The 14,866-nt window shown below is 62.5% G+C and overlaps 1 protein-coding gene and 1 long non-coding RNA gene across 4 annotated transcripts; both read right to left on the bottom strand.

Moving 5' to 3' along the window:
- Nucleotides 1-3,573: 3,573 nt before the first annotated feature.
- On the bottom strand, nucleotides 3,574-7,020 carry Myl3 (myosin, light chain 3, alkali; ventricular, skeletal, slow). Its single transcript, XM_005383424.2, has 6 exons — nucleotides 6,824-7,020; nucleotides 5,098-5,125; nucleotides 4,833-4,982; nucleotides 4,462-4,635; nucleotides 3,912-3,989; nucleotides 3,574-3,829 (listed from the first exon to the last, which is right to left on the bottom strand). The coding sequence occupies exons 1-6, from the start codon at nucleotides 6,956-6,958 to the stop codon at nucleotides 3,801-3,803; spliced, it is 594 nt and encodes a 197-aa protein (XP_005383481.1). The 5' UTR covers nucleotides 6,959-7,020; the 3' UTR covers nucleotides 3,574-3,800.
- Nucleotides 7,021-7,663: 643 nt separating this feature from the next.
- On the bottom strand, nucleotides 7,664-11,218 carry LOC106148384. Of its 3 annotated transcripts, XR_001233797.1 has the most exons (5): nucleotides 10,745-11,218; nucleotides 9,557-9,700; nucleotides 8,760-9,028; nucleotides 8,299-8,604; nucleotides 7,664-8,084 (listed from the first exon to the last, which is right to left on the bottom strand). It is a non-coding gene; the product is annotated as an uncharacterized LOC106148384 (long non-coding RNA). The 3 variants fall into 3 exon arrangements; XR_001233795.1 differs by having other exon boundaries at nucleotides 7,664-8,604; XR_001233796.1 differs by having other exon boundaries at nucleotides 7,664-8,522.
- Between the last annotated feature and the right edge of the window lie 3,648 nt (nucleotides 11,219-14,866).

Raw genomic sequence — 14,866 nt, 5'->3', positions numbered from 1 at the left:
CCGTCAGCACTCAGCAAACCAGGATCGTGCGGCTTTGGGAGAGCGGGGAGCCAATAACCCCCAACTTGGGCCAGGCTGGGGCGGGGGAGGGGCAGCCTAGGGGAGGGGCTTGGGAGAACCCCGGGCAGCTGCTTCTCTGGGGGCCGGGAGTTCAGGGGCTGGGTTCTCCTGCTGTCCCCGCGGGGAACTGGATGAGGGCTCTGGGGGGACGGCCCTGTCCCAGCAAGCCCACCCCCCCAACCCTCACCAGGGCCCTTCCTACCACCCAAGCCCCTGGGGTAGTCCGAGGGGCTTCCCCTTCTCCCTCCCTATTTCCGTTTTTCTTTGTTTTTGTTTTTTGGGTTCTTGTTATTTGTTGTTATTGTTTTGGTTTTGGTTTTGGTTTTCTTGAGACAGGGTCTCACTATGTATTATAAGCTGACCATGAACTCACTACAGACAGCCCAGGCTGGCCTCAAACTCCCAGCGATCCTCCTGCCACAGCCTCCTGAGTGCTGGGATTACAGGTGTGCACCACTGCTCGTCTCCAGGCCCTAGCCCTAGTTTCATGCATCCCTTTGATCATTTCACTCCATACCCGGATTTCTCCCATGGCCTCCATCAGCTCTCATGGACCCCTCTACCTCAGGTGCTCTGAGCTACATGGTCCTCCTTCACACCCTCAGACTAATTTCCTTCTTTCTAGCAGCCTGACTGCAGGTCCCCCGCCTGACTTCATTCCGCTTCATTTCTGCCCTTCCTGTACCCCACTGCACGTGACCTGACCCTCATCTCCCAGGGGAAGGACGGCGGCTGGAAGAGAGGACACAGGAAGTGACAGGCTGCCAAGAGCCCTGGGTGGCCCTGCAGGACATCAGAGCAGCAGGGAGGGGGACGATTTGTTCCAGTCCCGTCCCGGCCCGCTCCCACAATTCCCTGCCCTTTGGGTTCACGTTCTAAGCCCCAAACATCCACGCTAAATCTGCGAGTGCCTTGGAGGGTCATTGCCCATGGTGTCGCTGGCCTCCTTTCGGGCAACTTGGCCCCTGCCCGGAGTTCCAAGGCTGCACTCTGCCCTCGACCCCAAGCCCAGTTCTGCCTGCTTCAGGAGGGGCGGCCGCTGTGCTGGCACCTGAGAGAGCACGGGGAGGCCCAGTCCAACGGAGCGGGCCGGGCGGGGCAAGCCCTCTCCCCTTCTCATCTTGCCCCCAGCGGCAGGGCACGGCCGGACCACCCTGCTCGAGGGGAGCGGGGACCAGTGTTTATGCAAGTGTGGGGAGGCCACAGCCCGGCTGGCAGTGCTGCCCACCCAGCACGGCGCTGACTCAGCACAGACGGCATGGGCGCTCACACACTTACACGCATGCACACACGCACACTCGCACACTCGCACACACAGCAAATGGGTGTGCACGCGTGCACCGACAAACTGGCACACGCATACCCTCACAGTCAGAGGCGCAGGCGGGGCACACACACCCCCAGTGGAGGATGCTAAGGTGGGAGGAGGGTCACCCTCAGTCAGTACAGCCGCATACAGCAGGCTAAGGGCCCCAGAGTGGCACCGCGGCCATGGCATGGACAGACAGTCTTTGGGAGGAGGACTGAGGCAGGGTCTCACTAAATGGTCTTGAACTCACAGTGTTCTTCCTGCCTCAGCCTCCCCAGTGCCAGGATTACAGGTGTGCACCACACCCAGCTCCAGACACACGTTCTAAGTGGAGCTGAGCCTCAGTGAGGGGGCCCAGACTGCCCAAGCCAGCGCTGGTCAAACGCCACGCCCTGGCCTGAACCCACCAGCCAACCCAGCCTTCCCCTCCTAGTCTACAGAAGATGGGGGATAGGCGGGTGGCAGGCACCTGTAATCCCAGCACTAGAGAGGGTGAGACAGGAAGATACAAACTACAGAGTGAGACCTTGTTTCAAAAAAAAAAGAGAGAGAGAGAGAAAGAAAACCCTGGGGCCATCCAGGCCTGTGCAAGTTCACCCTTGGTAGCCCAGGTCAGCTCATGCTGCTTCCTTTTTCAGGCTGAGCAATATTCCACTGGTGTTTGCTACATTCTTCTTGTCTGTCCATCCACCCGTGCACGTCTGGGCTGTGGCCTGGTGTGAGCCAGGCTGCTGTGAACACGGGCGTGCAAATACCAGCTTGAGACCCTGCTTTCAACCCTTCTGGGTTTACACTCAGAAGTGGACCGGCTCGGCCACAGTAATTCTGTGTTTAGTGCTCTGCAGCCCAGCGTCCTGCTCTCCACAGTGACTGCGCCGTTCCCTTTCCCGAGACGGCCCGGGCTCCGTTTCTCCAACCCTCACCCACTCTTGCTCCTTCCTGTCGCTGCTGTCCCAGGCAGCCGGCGGCAGCCAGCCGTCCTGGTGGTGTGACAGATGCGGAGCCTCCTGCATCTCTGATTCCACCATCCCCCTCGTAAACTGTGCATCCCTTTGCCCCATTCTTTATCAGGGTACCTGGGGGGCTTTGCTGCTTGGTAGGAGTTCTTTATGAATTATGAGGATGCATGCTACTGCCCTGGAAGTCTCTGTTGGGTTATTACCACCTCAGATGGCCCCAACCTCACTCCTTGGCATGCCCCCACCTCACGCTCACACTCTCCCAGCACTGGCCCACTCGCCACGCCCTCCTGGCTCTTAGCCCAGTCTGCTTGCACGCCCCCCACAAAGCACGCCCCACAACCTTCCCACACCTGGCCAAGCCTGGCCTGCAGCAGGCGCCACAAGAGAAAGTGCCAGGGCCAGCCTGTGCACAGCACACCCTCCATGCACACTGACACACACATGCGCACACTGTCACACTCACACTCACACACAGATCCCCACGCTCGCTGGCACCCACAGGCCCTGGAGCTTGCTCTTGCATACCCACGGGCCCACCACAAAAGCACACACGTTTGCACACATGGAAGGCCGTGGAAATGGCCTGGCTGCACCTGCAGCTGTCTCCTGCCCAGCGTGGCTCTTCCTCCCTGTCATCCGGGCGGCCACCTCCCCCAGGGACCCGCTCTGCCCGCCCTCTGTGGGACTGCTCAGCCCTGGGCAGGAAGGTGGAGGCAGAAGTCTGCTGGGTGTTTTGCTCCTTTCACCCCGGGCCGCAGCTGCCTTCCACTGAGAAGCGCGGGCCGAGGAGCCCCCGGGAGGCCTGGGAGGCCGCCCCTCGAGGTTGCTGCCCCTGGCCCAGGGCTCCCCCAAGCAGACAGCCTCGGTGTCCCCATCTGACTCTGACAGCTGGGGGGCAGAGTGATGCCCAAGTGATGCCCAAGTGATGCCGGCAGGGCCACCGATGTCCCCGGCTCAGCCGTCTGCCTAGAACACACAGCGCCGGCTCCAGCTTGGGGTCGCCTGTCCACACAGACCGCGCTCTCAGTGGCACTTGTGGGTCACGGTGGGAGGCAGGGCAGGAGCGAGGGGAGGGGACCCAGGCGGCCACCAGCTCGGCCAGCTCCCACCCGGCGGCCACGGCCCGTGGAATGGACAGAGGCTAGCGAAAGAGGAGAGAGGAAGGGTAGAAAGACTGGGAAGGGAGGGGAGAGGGGAGGAGGGAAGGCAGGGAGGGAGGAGGGAGGAGAGAGGACGCAGGAAAGCAGGCTGCAGTCATTTATTTAGGAGCCCACAGTGGAAAGAGAACACAGTCCCAGGCCAGCGCAGCCCGACGGGCCACAGGTGACCGTGTCCCTGGGGTGCACAGAACCGACACCCCAGGTGGCTCCCAGCTCCTGAGACCGAGGTGCCACCAGGCACAGAGCAGGGCCCACAGTTCGCAGAGCAGGGGCTGTGGAGGAGCAGGGCACGGGCACTCGCCTGCGGGCTCAGCTGGCCATGATGTGCTTCACGAACGCTGGAGGGAACAGTGCGGGCCAGGCTGAGCACCTCAGCCTGAGGACGCGTCCCTGCCCTCCCAGATGCCGCCCGGAGCCCACCTTCGTAGTTGATGCAGCCGTTGGAGTCCTCCTGCCCGGCCATCAGCTTCTCCACCTCATCTTCCGTCAGCCTCTCACCTGGCAGGGCGGGAGGCTGAGTCAGCACCGTCCCGAGTGAGAGGTGCCAGGGAGGGGACCCCTGAGTCCCTCCAGAGGGTGGGGCTGCCCTCCAGGGTCTCCCAGCCAGTGTTGCTCACCAGGCTGTGGCCATCAACCCACCTTGGAGGCCAGGAGGACTTGTGACCAGGAGGGCCCTGGGCATCTTTGTGTCTGGATGACCAGTCCCCCTCACTCTATATTTTTTATTTTGAGATTCGGCATCTCCCTAAATTGCTGCATGGCTCACGCAGGACTCAGATTTGTGATGCTGCTGCCTGAGCCTCCCAGAATGCTGGGGTTACAGCCCGGCACCGCCACGCCAGCTCTAACACACTTTCTTTATTCCCCGCCCAGAGGACGTTCTTCTGCCTGTCGCTTGCCATCAAGACCCGTGCTGGTCACTCTCTCCACTGCACAGGCAGAGGACGGGGCAGGGGTAGGTGGTCCTCACCCAGCGTGGCCAGCACATGGCGCAGCTCTGCGCCCATGACGGTGCCGTTGCCCTCCTTGTCGAAGACCCGCAGCCCCTCCACGAAGTCCTCGTAGGTGCCGGTGTCCTTGTTCTTGGCGATGTGCTGCAGCATGGGCAGGAACGTGTCGAAGTCCATCATCTTGCTGTTGAGCTCTGCAGACAAGGCCGCGGCCGGGTGGGACGCGCGTGTACAATGGGGGACCGCACCTGGCACGGTGCCGGTCTCCCCCGGGCTCCGTCCTCCTCACAAACTCCGCTCCTGGCACTGGTTAGGTGCTGCCATTGCAGCCTCCCTGGACCTGTGCCAGGCTGTGAGGCCCCTGGGACCCCCCTCCCAGACAGGGCCCTACCTTCCTGCTTCGGCCTCCCCAGCACACGGAGCACCTCAGCCTGTGTGGGGTTCTGGCCCAGGGCCCGCAGGACGTCCCCGCACTGCCCGTACGTGATCTTCATCTCACACTTGGGCGTGCGGTCGAACAGCATGAAGGCCTCCTTGAACTCTGCAGGAGAGGGTGGGAAGCTGCAGCCCTCCCAAGGGGGCCCTGAGGTCGCTGGGAGACCCCAGGCCAGGACCCCAGCCCCGACCCCACAGCCCCAGGCTGGGACCCCGCTCACCTTCAATCTGCTCCGGTGTGAACTCGATCTGAAAGAGGCCCAGAGTCTCTGAGTGCCTGATCCTGGGGGCCAACCGGTCCCCACTCTCACCACGCTGGGCTTCTGCTGGTACCTGGTCACCTGCCCGCCTCCCTTCCCTCTGCACTTGGGCAACCCCAAGGCCTTGCATCTGATCCCACCCAGACCCTGCTGCTGTGTGATTCGGGGCGGGAGGTGAGGAGGAGGGTCCTGATTCTAAACTGATGTCCCCAAGCCCACCAGGTGGGCCTGCCACGGACTTGGTGTGGACATGTGTCTCCGTGTGTGTGTCCCCTGCAGCCCTGCCTGTACCTATGACCATAGCCCAGGACTGTCCCCACCCTGCACAGCATGGGGCTTGTGGCCGAGGGTCTACAGAGGCCGCATCACAGCCACCCCAAAGCCTGGAAACCTCCTGGGGCCCGGTGTCCCCCTCCTCACCTAACGCCAGGTCTATTTTTATCACTGCCGTCACCCTCCTGAGTTCAAGGTCACACCAGGGAAGGACTTGGGGACAGGGGACGCGCCTGGCACCTCCCTGCTCTCTGCTGCTCCCTCAGCCACACCAAGCTCCGAGGACATGCGTGCCGGGCCCCGCTGGAGGGACCGAGCTGGCATTCACACCTGGGCCGCCAAGCACTCTCTCCACCAGGAAGGCACTTGGTCTCCTGCCCTCACCAGCCAGCTTGGGGTCCCGGGGGCCACGGGAGGGGCCTCAGGGTCTGTACCTCCCAGAGGGGAGTCTGCTCCCACCTCAGAGCTGGTGAGACCAGACAGTGCCACCAAGGGTCACGAGATGGATGGAGCCCCTTGGGGGGCCCTGGAGGGCACGGGGCAGGGCCTGGCAGGGGGCCTCAAGCCAGCTCGGGGCATCTGCCCTGCAAAGGGGCCCGTCACTGGGGCCTCAGAGCAGGGTGGGGACAGGACCCGGGCAGGAGCTCCGGGAAGGGCACGGGAGAAGGCGGTGACCCGCCCTGTGAGAGCAGGTGGGGCAAGGAGGGCTCTGCGGGTCCTCGGAAGCCAGCCAGGGCAGCGGCCAGGCGGAGTGGAAGGGCAGGAGCCAGGCGTGCCGCTATGCGGATGCCACAGGTGGGAGTCACACTTGGCCTCCAAGTTTAGACTCTGGGAATGACTTCCCATGAGCCAGGAAGGGCTCCCGGGGCCACCGGTCAGAGCCTCGCCACCCGCTTCCTTCACGGCTTTTCCAACATTCCTCCCCAACCTGTCCCTCAATCTCCCCACCTAAAAGCTGAGGCCCAGGAGGGTTCAACCAGCTCTGGCTCAGGGATCTTGGCAGGGGTGAGTGTGGCCCTGCTGGAAGGGCCCCTCGGCTTGCTCTCTGCTCTGCCTCCCTAGGAGAGCGGGCATGGACGGGGGACCCTGGCTGGCCAAGGAAGACGCCTGCCTGGCTGCAGGGATCTTGGAGTCCAGGGTAGCTGCCTCCTGGAACTGCCAAACGTACCAAGTCCCAGGACAGGACGAGGCAAAGTCAGCTTCCAGGGCCCCCAAAATGATCTTCCCTTCCAACCCAGATGGGACCCCGGGTGCACGGTCTCCCTGCAGCACCGGCCAGTCCTGCCTGGTGTCTGACCGCCATTCTTCCTGCTGCAGCTCGTGGCTTCACCTCGGTGTCCTCACCTGCCCCTTCCTGGCCCACCACGGGTTCCACTCACTACCTGTCCCGCCCCAGCCCCACTCTCACGCCTACCTTGATCTTAGAAGCATCAAACTCGACCTCCTTGGGGCGCTCAGGCTCAGGTGCAGGCACGGGTGCAGGAGGAGGGACCGGAGCCGCTTTGGCCTTGGCGTCCTCCTTCTTGGGCTCTGGCTTTTTGGGGGCCATGGGGGCTGTGAGCACAGAGCGGGCGGTGGAGAAGGATGCAGGGAGCAGGGTAGGTGAGCGCCCTGCCCCAGGGCTTTATGCTCCTGGACACCTTCTGACCCCGCCCAACCCCCACGGGCACAATAGGGACAGGGCCATAAAAGGACATTGGCAGGCTCAGGGGCTATTTTGGGGCCTGGGGAGGGCATTGTTCGGGCCCAGGAATGGGGGGAGGGAGGGCCCGCCATTCCTCCCAGTCACCTGTTGGGGAGAGGCGGGTGAGGGACACAGAGGCTGGTGCTAGGCACACGCACACACACTCACACATTCACGCGCACATGCACACGGGACTCTGCTGCAGGTCAGTAGCCTGGAGAGGTAAAGACCGCGGACAAGTGTGTGCAGCCAGGGGCAGGACACCCCCACCACCTGAGCTACACAGCCCCTCTGGCCTGGGCGTCCCTGTGTCTGTCTGGCCCTGGTCTGGGGCTGTGGGCATGGAGGCTCTGTGTGTCTGGGGCTCAGGTCCTGCGGGGTCTGGGTACCGTGTCTGGGGCTCCCCTGTCTGTACCCACTGAGGTGTGTGTGTCTGTAGCCCTCCTGCTGTGTGCTTCTATCTCAGTGATTTGGTTTGGTTTCCTTGTGCTAGGATTGAATCCAGGACCTTTGCACTGAGCTACATCCCCAGCCCTTCTTATTTTTATTGTTTATTTAGAGACAGAGTCTTGCTAAATTGCCCAGGCTGGGCTCCAACTTTCCATCCTCCTGCCTCAGCCTCCCAGAGATTGCACGCGTGTGCCGCTGCTGTGTCTAGGAGCTTGCATGCGTCTGTGTGTCACAGTCTGCCCATGCCAGGCAGCTGGAGTCCTGTCTAAGGGTGCCAGGGGAGACTACCTCTCAGGGGAGCCCACAGCTGGGCAGGGGCTGCACTGGTGCCAGCCCAAGATGCTCACCCTCGTTCCTGCTGCTCAGTGCCCTCTTCAGCCACCCCTGAGTGCCCGGCCTGGACAGCAGGGATGCAGCACAACCTACCTGGGCCACTCCGGGGTGGTGGGAGGCTGAGGCGGCAAGAGACCCTCGAGTGCAAGCCGCAGAGATCGAGGACATCTTGCGCACACATTGGGCCCAGCCCCTGCCTGCCTCCGTGCTGGGGGTGGGAGGAGGGTGTGCCTGGTTATTTTTAAGTGCCGGGAGCCTTTGATAGCAACTTCAGAGGCAGCGCCACCCCCAGACCCCAAGGGGGTTCCCGGGGCAGTCAGGGGTATAGCCCAGCCTGAGAGGACAGTGCTCCCCACCACCTCCACCTGGGCCCCTCCTCCCCGTGGCCATCCTAGGTCCCGCTCAACCATTGCTCAGCTCACTTGGACAGGACAGCAGTCCAGGGCTGGGGGCCTCCCCCACTGGGACACATTCCTTGCCTCATCTGGAGGGCAGAACACCCCACATCTGGAAATCTCACAACATCCGGGACTCGGGGGGGCACGTTTTTCACTTTTCTTCCAGATGTTTGGCAACAGTATTGAGAAGGAAAGAGGTTGGGGGGTGGTCCACAGAGACAGCCAAGAGCACCGCACAGCAGGGACAGCTTGGGAAACAGCAAGGGTCCTCTGGATGGTCCCAGCCCAGGTCTGCCGACCCGCAGGATGGCTGATCCTGGGTGATCCGCCCTGGGCACGGGCGCCAAGACATGACCCAGCCCACGTTCATTTACCAGCAATAACCAGGCCCCACACCCTGTGTCTCCCCCTCCTGAAACCGCTCTCCCTGGGAGGACACCCGGCGTGCGCGGGAAAGCGGCACGTGAGTGACACTGTGTCCTGACCTCCATCCCAGCCACCTTCCTCGGCCTGTGTGTGGCCAGAGGGTGAGGGCATCCTGGTCCCCTTCCCTCGTCCGCGGGGCAGGTGTGGTCTGCAAGCACCTTCAGATGGAAACCAGCCGGACCCTGGAGCCCAGGTCTGGCCATAGGACACCTCAAACCTTCGACAATTGCTGGGCGTAGTAGAGCTCATCTGTGAGCCCACCACTTGGGAGGCTGAGGCAGAGGGATCTCCGGGAGTTCCAGGACAGCCTCAGCTACATAGAGAGATTCTGTCTCAAAAAAACAGAAAAACAAGAAAAAGTGACAGATGCCCCTCCCCCAGCAGAGACTCAGCGGTCAGCGGGATTGTTACCAGGACAGTGGGGGACCAGGCAGAGGCCAGCAGGTCATACCTGTCCCTGCTGGGTCCCAGCCCTAGAATCATTCAGGTTCAGAAGGTTGGGAGGGGCCTGAGGGGCCTAGAGAGCCAGAGGGGCCTGCATCTCCCTCCCCTGGGGCGCAGCTCTGAACCTCATGCTATGCTCCAGAGCCCAATTTGGGGCACACAGGGGACCACGTGAGCGCTGACTTTGAAGGCCTGTTGGCTGAGGCAGGAGAGTCCTGGTCACACTGGTCCTCACTGTGGTTCTTCCAGGCCCTGGGCTGTGGCTCCCCCTGCAGCCCCTTGCCTAGGACTCCTTGTCACTCTTGGATCTCAGCAAGACGCTGCCTCCTCCAGGCAGCCTCCCCAGACCACCCTGCCCGTCTGCTGGCCCCCCCACCCCTGCGTACCCTACAGTGAGTGCTGCTTTGCTAACCTGTCCCGTAGCTGTGTCCTCGCTCCTGTGCCAGCCGTCAGGACAGGACTGCGCTTCCTGTGTCCCCAGAGCCTGCTGCCCAGTGGACACTCAGTAAATGCCAGATGAACAGATACCCCGCATCTCTCGGCTTACTGCGTCTCACTGAGGGAACAAAACCCCTCTTGAGCCCATCCTGGAGTGGGTGAGGGGACACGGGGCGTTGCCACGTGACCGGCAGGAGCTCTGGTGACCACAGAGGGCCCCAGCCACCTCCCACACCCACTGCAGTGCAGCTCTGCTCTTCTTGCAGCCCCTGTCCCTGATGAGACCCTTCTCAGCAGCTGGCGGAGGGCAGTGGGCAGGGCGGTCCTGCGGAGAGGATGGGAACCAGCCTTCTGGTCCCAAACCCAGACTCAGAACTCAGGATTCCAGGCCAGACTCCAAACTTGGAACCTGGAACCCCAGCCTAGACCCCAGACTCAGGCCTTACAACATGAACTCCAAGCTCAGACCTCAGAACCCAGAGTCCAGGACCAAACTGCACAGTAAGGACCCCAAACCCAGGTCTTGGTACCCAACCCAGAACCCAGACTCTGAAGCCCAGACACCAAACCCGAACCTCACACCCAGACTCCGCACCCAGGCCCCAGACCCGGGACTCAGACTTCAAACTCCAGAGCTGTAACCCCAAACCCAGACCGTGGACCCAGAAGCAGATGGGGGCGCTGGCCGTCCAGATTGGCACTGCCCGCCGCCCTGTGGACGGGTCAGCTCTGGCAAGCCTCGGGGTGCTTGGCAGGCCTCCCGGTAGTGTGCACACAGCTCAGGACCTATCTGGGAGCTTGGGCTATGGTAGCCACAAATGTGTGTGTATGGGGGAACTGTCCCTTGGGCCCCAGTGCCAAAGGCAGAGAAGGAGGAGGGTCAGGCTCTCCCACGTGCTCCTGCTCGGCCGCAGGCCGCCTGGCCTGCCCTGGCCCGCCTCTCCTGGCCCACAGCCCCAGGGCTGGGCCGCAGGCCCACACTTCCCGGAGGAGTTGAGAACGCGGCCTGGGCCAGACCCAGAGCCTTAGAAGTAGGTCAAATGTTGCCATGCGGCAGGTCCCCAGACCCTGTCCTGGCTGCCTCTCACCCACCAGACACATGCATGTGTGTCCCCCGAAATGCGACCCCCACTGCATGCCAGGTGCTCGCGACGCTCCCTACCTGGGGCTCCAGGGCTCCCGCCGGCTGCACAGATGGGGGCACCGCCTGGGAGCCAGCCGGGGTGAGAGCCACCTGGCTATCCTGGCTAGAGGCAGCATGAGGTAGGCGCAAGACCAGGAGGAGGTGACCGTCTGCGCCCGTCTGTGCCCCCCACAGCCCTGAAGCCTCGTGTGAAAGTCTGACTCCAAGGAAGACTTCCCAGCAGGGCTGCTCTGCCACCAACAGGATGTGGCCTGCTTCCCAGAGGCACAGCCCAGGGCTTGAAAGATGGGAAAGACTGCCCGAGGGGAGGAAGAGGACTCCCTGGGTTCTTGCAGCCCAGGCTGGTCCCTCTTCCTCCTGGCCTCAGTTTCCCCAACCTGTACCAGGGACGATGATGGCTTCCCATGACGATGGGGTCGGAGAACAGCCTCTGCCCCACGGCCCAGGCCATCCGCACCGTCCCCCGCCACACACAGACAACTCTGTCCTCGGGCGGGCCCCTCCCTCTGCCCACTGCGCTGACGGGGACCAGATGCTCCAACCCTGTGGTTCTGGGGGTGGGGGTGGCCGGGCTCAAGGGCTGGCAGGCAAGCCCTGGGTTTGGCCCAGGGACCTATAATCAGCTCCTGCCCCTCTGATCCCGGCCCAGGACTGACGCTTGGGGCTGTGGTGTCCTGGCCGGCTGTGGCCACGGCCGCTATATTTGGGAGCCCAATTCAGCATGAAGGAGGGGTGGGCAGGCAGCAGCCTCCAGGACCTAGGGCCTGGTGCGGGACAGGCGGGGACAGCGCGGGCCAGGCTGGGGCATCGTGGGCCAGGGGGCAGCCCTGTCTGTTCCTGGGGTCCCAGCCTGAGGGGCATCAGCCCGACCCTGGACAGCTAGCACCAGCAGGGAGTTGAAAAACACAGAATTTCAGTCTTTCTGGGAACGCTGAACCCCTTATTTCTGCAGAGTCTGGGTGTGAGCGAGGGCCATGCATTCCTGGTGAATGAGGAGTGGGGGCTGCGGCGGGGGTGGAGTTGCAAAGGTCTGCAGGGTAAGCTTGGGGGCCAGGGGTCTGGTATGGCATGAGGCGTCCTAAGGGGTTCAGAGGAAACAAAGTGAGCGTGGCCCTGAGCCCCAGCTCCCCAGCCCTGCCCACTGCTCCAGCTTCCAGATGGACAGATGGACAGATGGACAGGGCCCACCTCCCCCAGCAGGGCCTGCGGCCTCCCTGCGCTACCCTGGACATTCCCTGCCACTCGGCCAAACCCTGTACCCTCCCACCAGCAGTCTCCCAAAGAGCAAATATTTATTGTCCTTGGAAGAAAAAAAAAGAGTCCCCTTTTAGGACTGGGGTCTGGGAGCTGCTCTTGAGGTTTGCAGGGGCTTGGGAATGGCCCGAGGTGACCAGAAACCCCTGGGACAGATGGAGGGAGGAGGAGGAGGGTACCACACAAGCCAGTCTTGGAGGAGCGGCCACACCTTTCTGTCCCCATGCCTCTGGTTCCCCAGGAGGGGACTGAGGGCGTCCAGACCCCGCCCCCGGAGGTGTGAACGTGGGTGTGAGTCCTGGTGTGTGAGTGACTGTGGCGCACGGACTGTGCAGGAGCGTGCTTACGCGTGTCACTGCGCACGAGGCTATGGCCGCGCATGGGGAAGAGCAGGCCGGGCTCTGGAGGTTCTGCACGCTCATCCGCTGCATGCGTGTCCGTCAGTGCGCCCTCATCGGGCTGCGGGGTGGGGTGGGCCTGTGGACACAACCCCTGTTGAATGGCCAATTCAGTCAAAAATGCAAGTAAATTTAGCAGAGGAAAAAAAACCCGTCAGTCAGACGCAGGTCTGAATTGAGTGGTTGTTTGAGCGGATGGACCAAGTGTCTCGGCAGGCAGCGCGTGCTGCGGGAGGAGGGACGGCTCTCCCCAGCCGTGGAGGAGCGGGAACCAGGACCCTTGACCGCAGCAGAGACCAGGGAGCAGAGACAGGAGGAGGAGGACAGAGACGCAGAGAGGGCGTAGCCTCACTGCCAACTCTCACACAGCCCCCGGGACGAGGAGTGGGCCCAGAGGAGGACGCCAGGCCAGGCAGCAGCGTGCAAGGCATGACAGAGGGAGCAGCTGACAGCAGACACTGAGGAAGCCACAGAGGTGACGGGCGGCGAGGAGGCGGTGCTGGGTGGGGGGCCTCCGGTCCCCCTGCCAGCCCCGCCCACTGTGGTCCCCACGGTACCCTACCCCGCTGTGGCCTCGCCTGCAGGGCCACACCGACCCCTCTGTGGCAGGGCGTGGAGCCCCCGGCTAGGAATAGTCAGTCGATTCCGGTACCTGCCAGTGTGGGTATTTATATATCCGCCCGCCTGGCCCACGTGGCCACGGCTGGACACAGGTCAGTCCGCCCGGCCCGCCTGTGGGTTTGCATCCACCCCAAGATCCCCAGTGGCCCCTAGACACCCTACTCCACCTCTGCTCACCCTGCCTGTGCTACTGCGGGCAAGGGTCTCGCTTAAGTGTGTACGTACACACACACACACACACACACACACACTCACACACACTCACTCAGGAAGCTGGCCCACACAGGCTGTGCCAAGAGCAGGTACCCGCCTCTGCACACATTTTCACACACTTATTCTCATGCTAGATACATGCCTCAGCATGCATGTTCATACACCTGTGCACACAAATCTGCATACCTCTGCGCACACATACTGTGTTTGTGTGTGTACTGGGAACTGAACCCAAGGCTGCTCTACCACTGAGCTCTGGGCCTTTTTATTTTCCACTTCTAGGGTCTTGCTAAGTTATCCAGGCTGGCTTTGAACTTGAGATCCTACTGTCTCAGCCTCCCAAGTAGCTGAGATTACAGGTACACCTCACTTGCACACGTATGTGTACATACTCACATGCCTTTGCATACACAGCCACGCTCTCATACACGCACCTTTGAGCTCACAAGCATAGGAAGAACGTGGGCTGCGGATGGGCACTGGGAAGGAGCTGGGCTGAAGGGGAAGAACACAAGCTCCCACCAGGGCCTGCCCCGCGTGGTCCGCATGTGTGCGTGTGCATGAACGTGCGTGTGCATGAACGTGCATGTCCAGGTGTCTGGGGCCTTTCCACCGCCTCCTCCCATGACCCCTGGAGGCCCCTTGGCCTGTCCACAGCGGGGAAAACAGAGGCCAGAGCCCAGCAGCTGGCCGGGGAGGTCGGCATCCCCGGGTTCGGGGCTCGGGAGCCGCTGCATCTGTGTTGTTCTTGGCGCATCAGGCCCGATAAGGACGGGGTCAGAGCTGGCTCTCGTGGGAAAGGACTCTCTGCGAGGCTCCCGGCCCATTCCTTCCACCCCGAGCACACCAGGGCAGACGGACAGAAGGCCAAGGGCAGGAGGGATGGCTGGGGACAGGCACGTCCCCAGCAGGTTGGCCCCGGTGAGAGCTCACAGAGGATTTAGAGCCACACAGGTGCCTCAGTGTGGCTTGGCCCCCTGAAACACCCCGAGACCCCAAGTGCAGGGCTCAGGGCAGATAGCAAAAAGGTGTGACCCCCAGTCCAGGGAGCCTTGCAAGGTTCAGCAGCCAGGGCTGAGGTCAGAGCTCTAGCATGGGCGCAAGGTTGGATGGAGAAGCTTCCAGGAGGATCACTGGAATTTCGGGGACACTGGGCATTATCTCCCCATCCAAGAGCCCTTCCTCTGCTGAGGTCTCAGGGTTCACACCTGTACTGTGGGGTGTGGGTAGAGCCGGGCCACTGAGAATCCTGGGACCTGAGACGGCTTTCCCGCTGCTGAGACCTTTAGCCCTCCCAGGACTTCCCAGCAGAGGACAGGAGCTTGGAACCCCAGGGAACAATGGGCTGGAATCTGCACAAACAAAGACTCACAGGGATGGCAGATAAACTGGGCGGGCCTGGGGATTCCTGAGCCCCACCCCAGAGCCTGGTCCTGCGCATCCATCCAAAGGACAGCTCCAGCGTCAGGAACACACTGCCCAGACCACCCCAGTTCGGGGCCCCTCCAGAACATCTTGGTTCTAGACAGCGTTCAGGGAGAAGCAGGAGCGGGCTGCACGGCTGTCAGGGGCCTCTGCCACCTCCAAGGGTGGGCCTGGGCCTGGGGGGCTGAGGAGAGGATATGCCAGTCTCCTCACCCTCGTTGCCCCATGG

Source organism: Chinchilla lanigera, unplaced genomic scaffold, assembly GCF_000276665.1.
Source record: "Chinchilla lanigera isolate Chin_1 unplaced genomic scaffold, ChiLan1.0 scaffold00019, whole genome shotgun sequence".
Classification (NCBI taxonomy): domain Eukaryota; kingdom Metazoa; phylum Chordata; class Mammalia; order Rodentia; family Chinchillidae; genus Chinchilla; species Chinchilla lanigera.
Note: the sequence above shows the minus strand (reverse complement) of the source record. Positions and strands in the feature narration are given on the sequence as shown.

Coding starts and splice junctions, on each gene's coding strand:
- Myl3 (XM_005383424.2), bottom strand. CDS start 6,958: ATGGCCCCCAAAAAGCCAGAGCCCAAGAAGGAGGACGCCAAGGCCAAA. Junction 3,990..4,461: donor CCATGTGCTGGCCACGCTGG/GTGAGGACCACC, acceptor CCGCCCTGCCAG/GTGAGAGGCTGACGGAAGAT. Junction 3,830..3,911: donor CGGCTGCATCAACTACGAAG/GTGGGCTCCGGG, acceptor TGTTCCCTCCAG/CGTTCGTGAAGCACATCATG.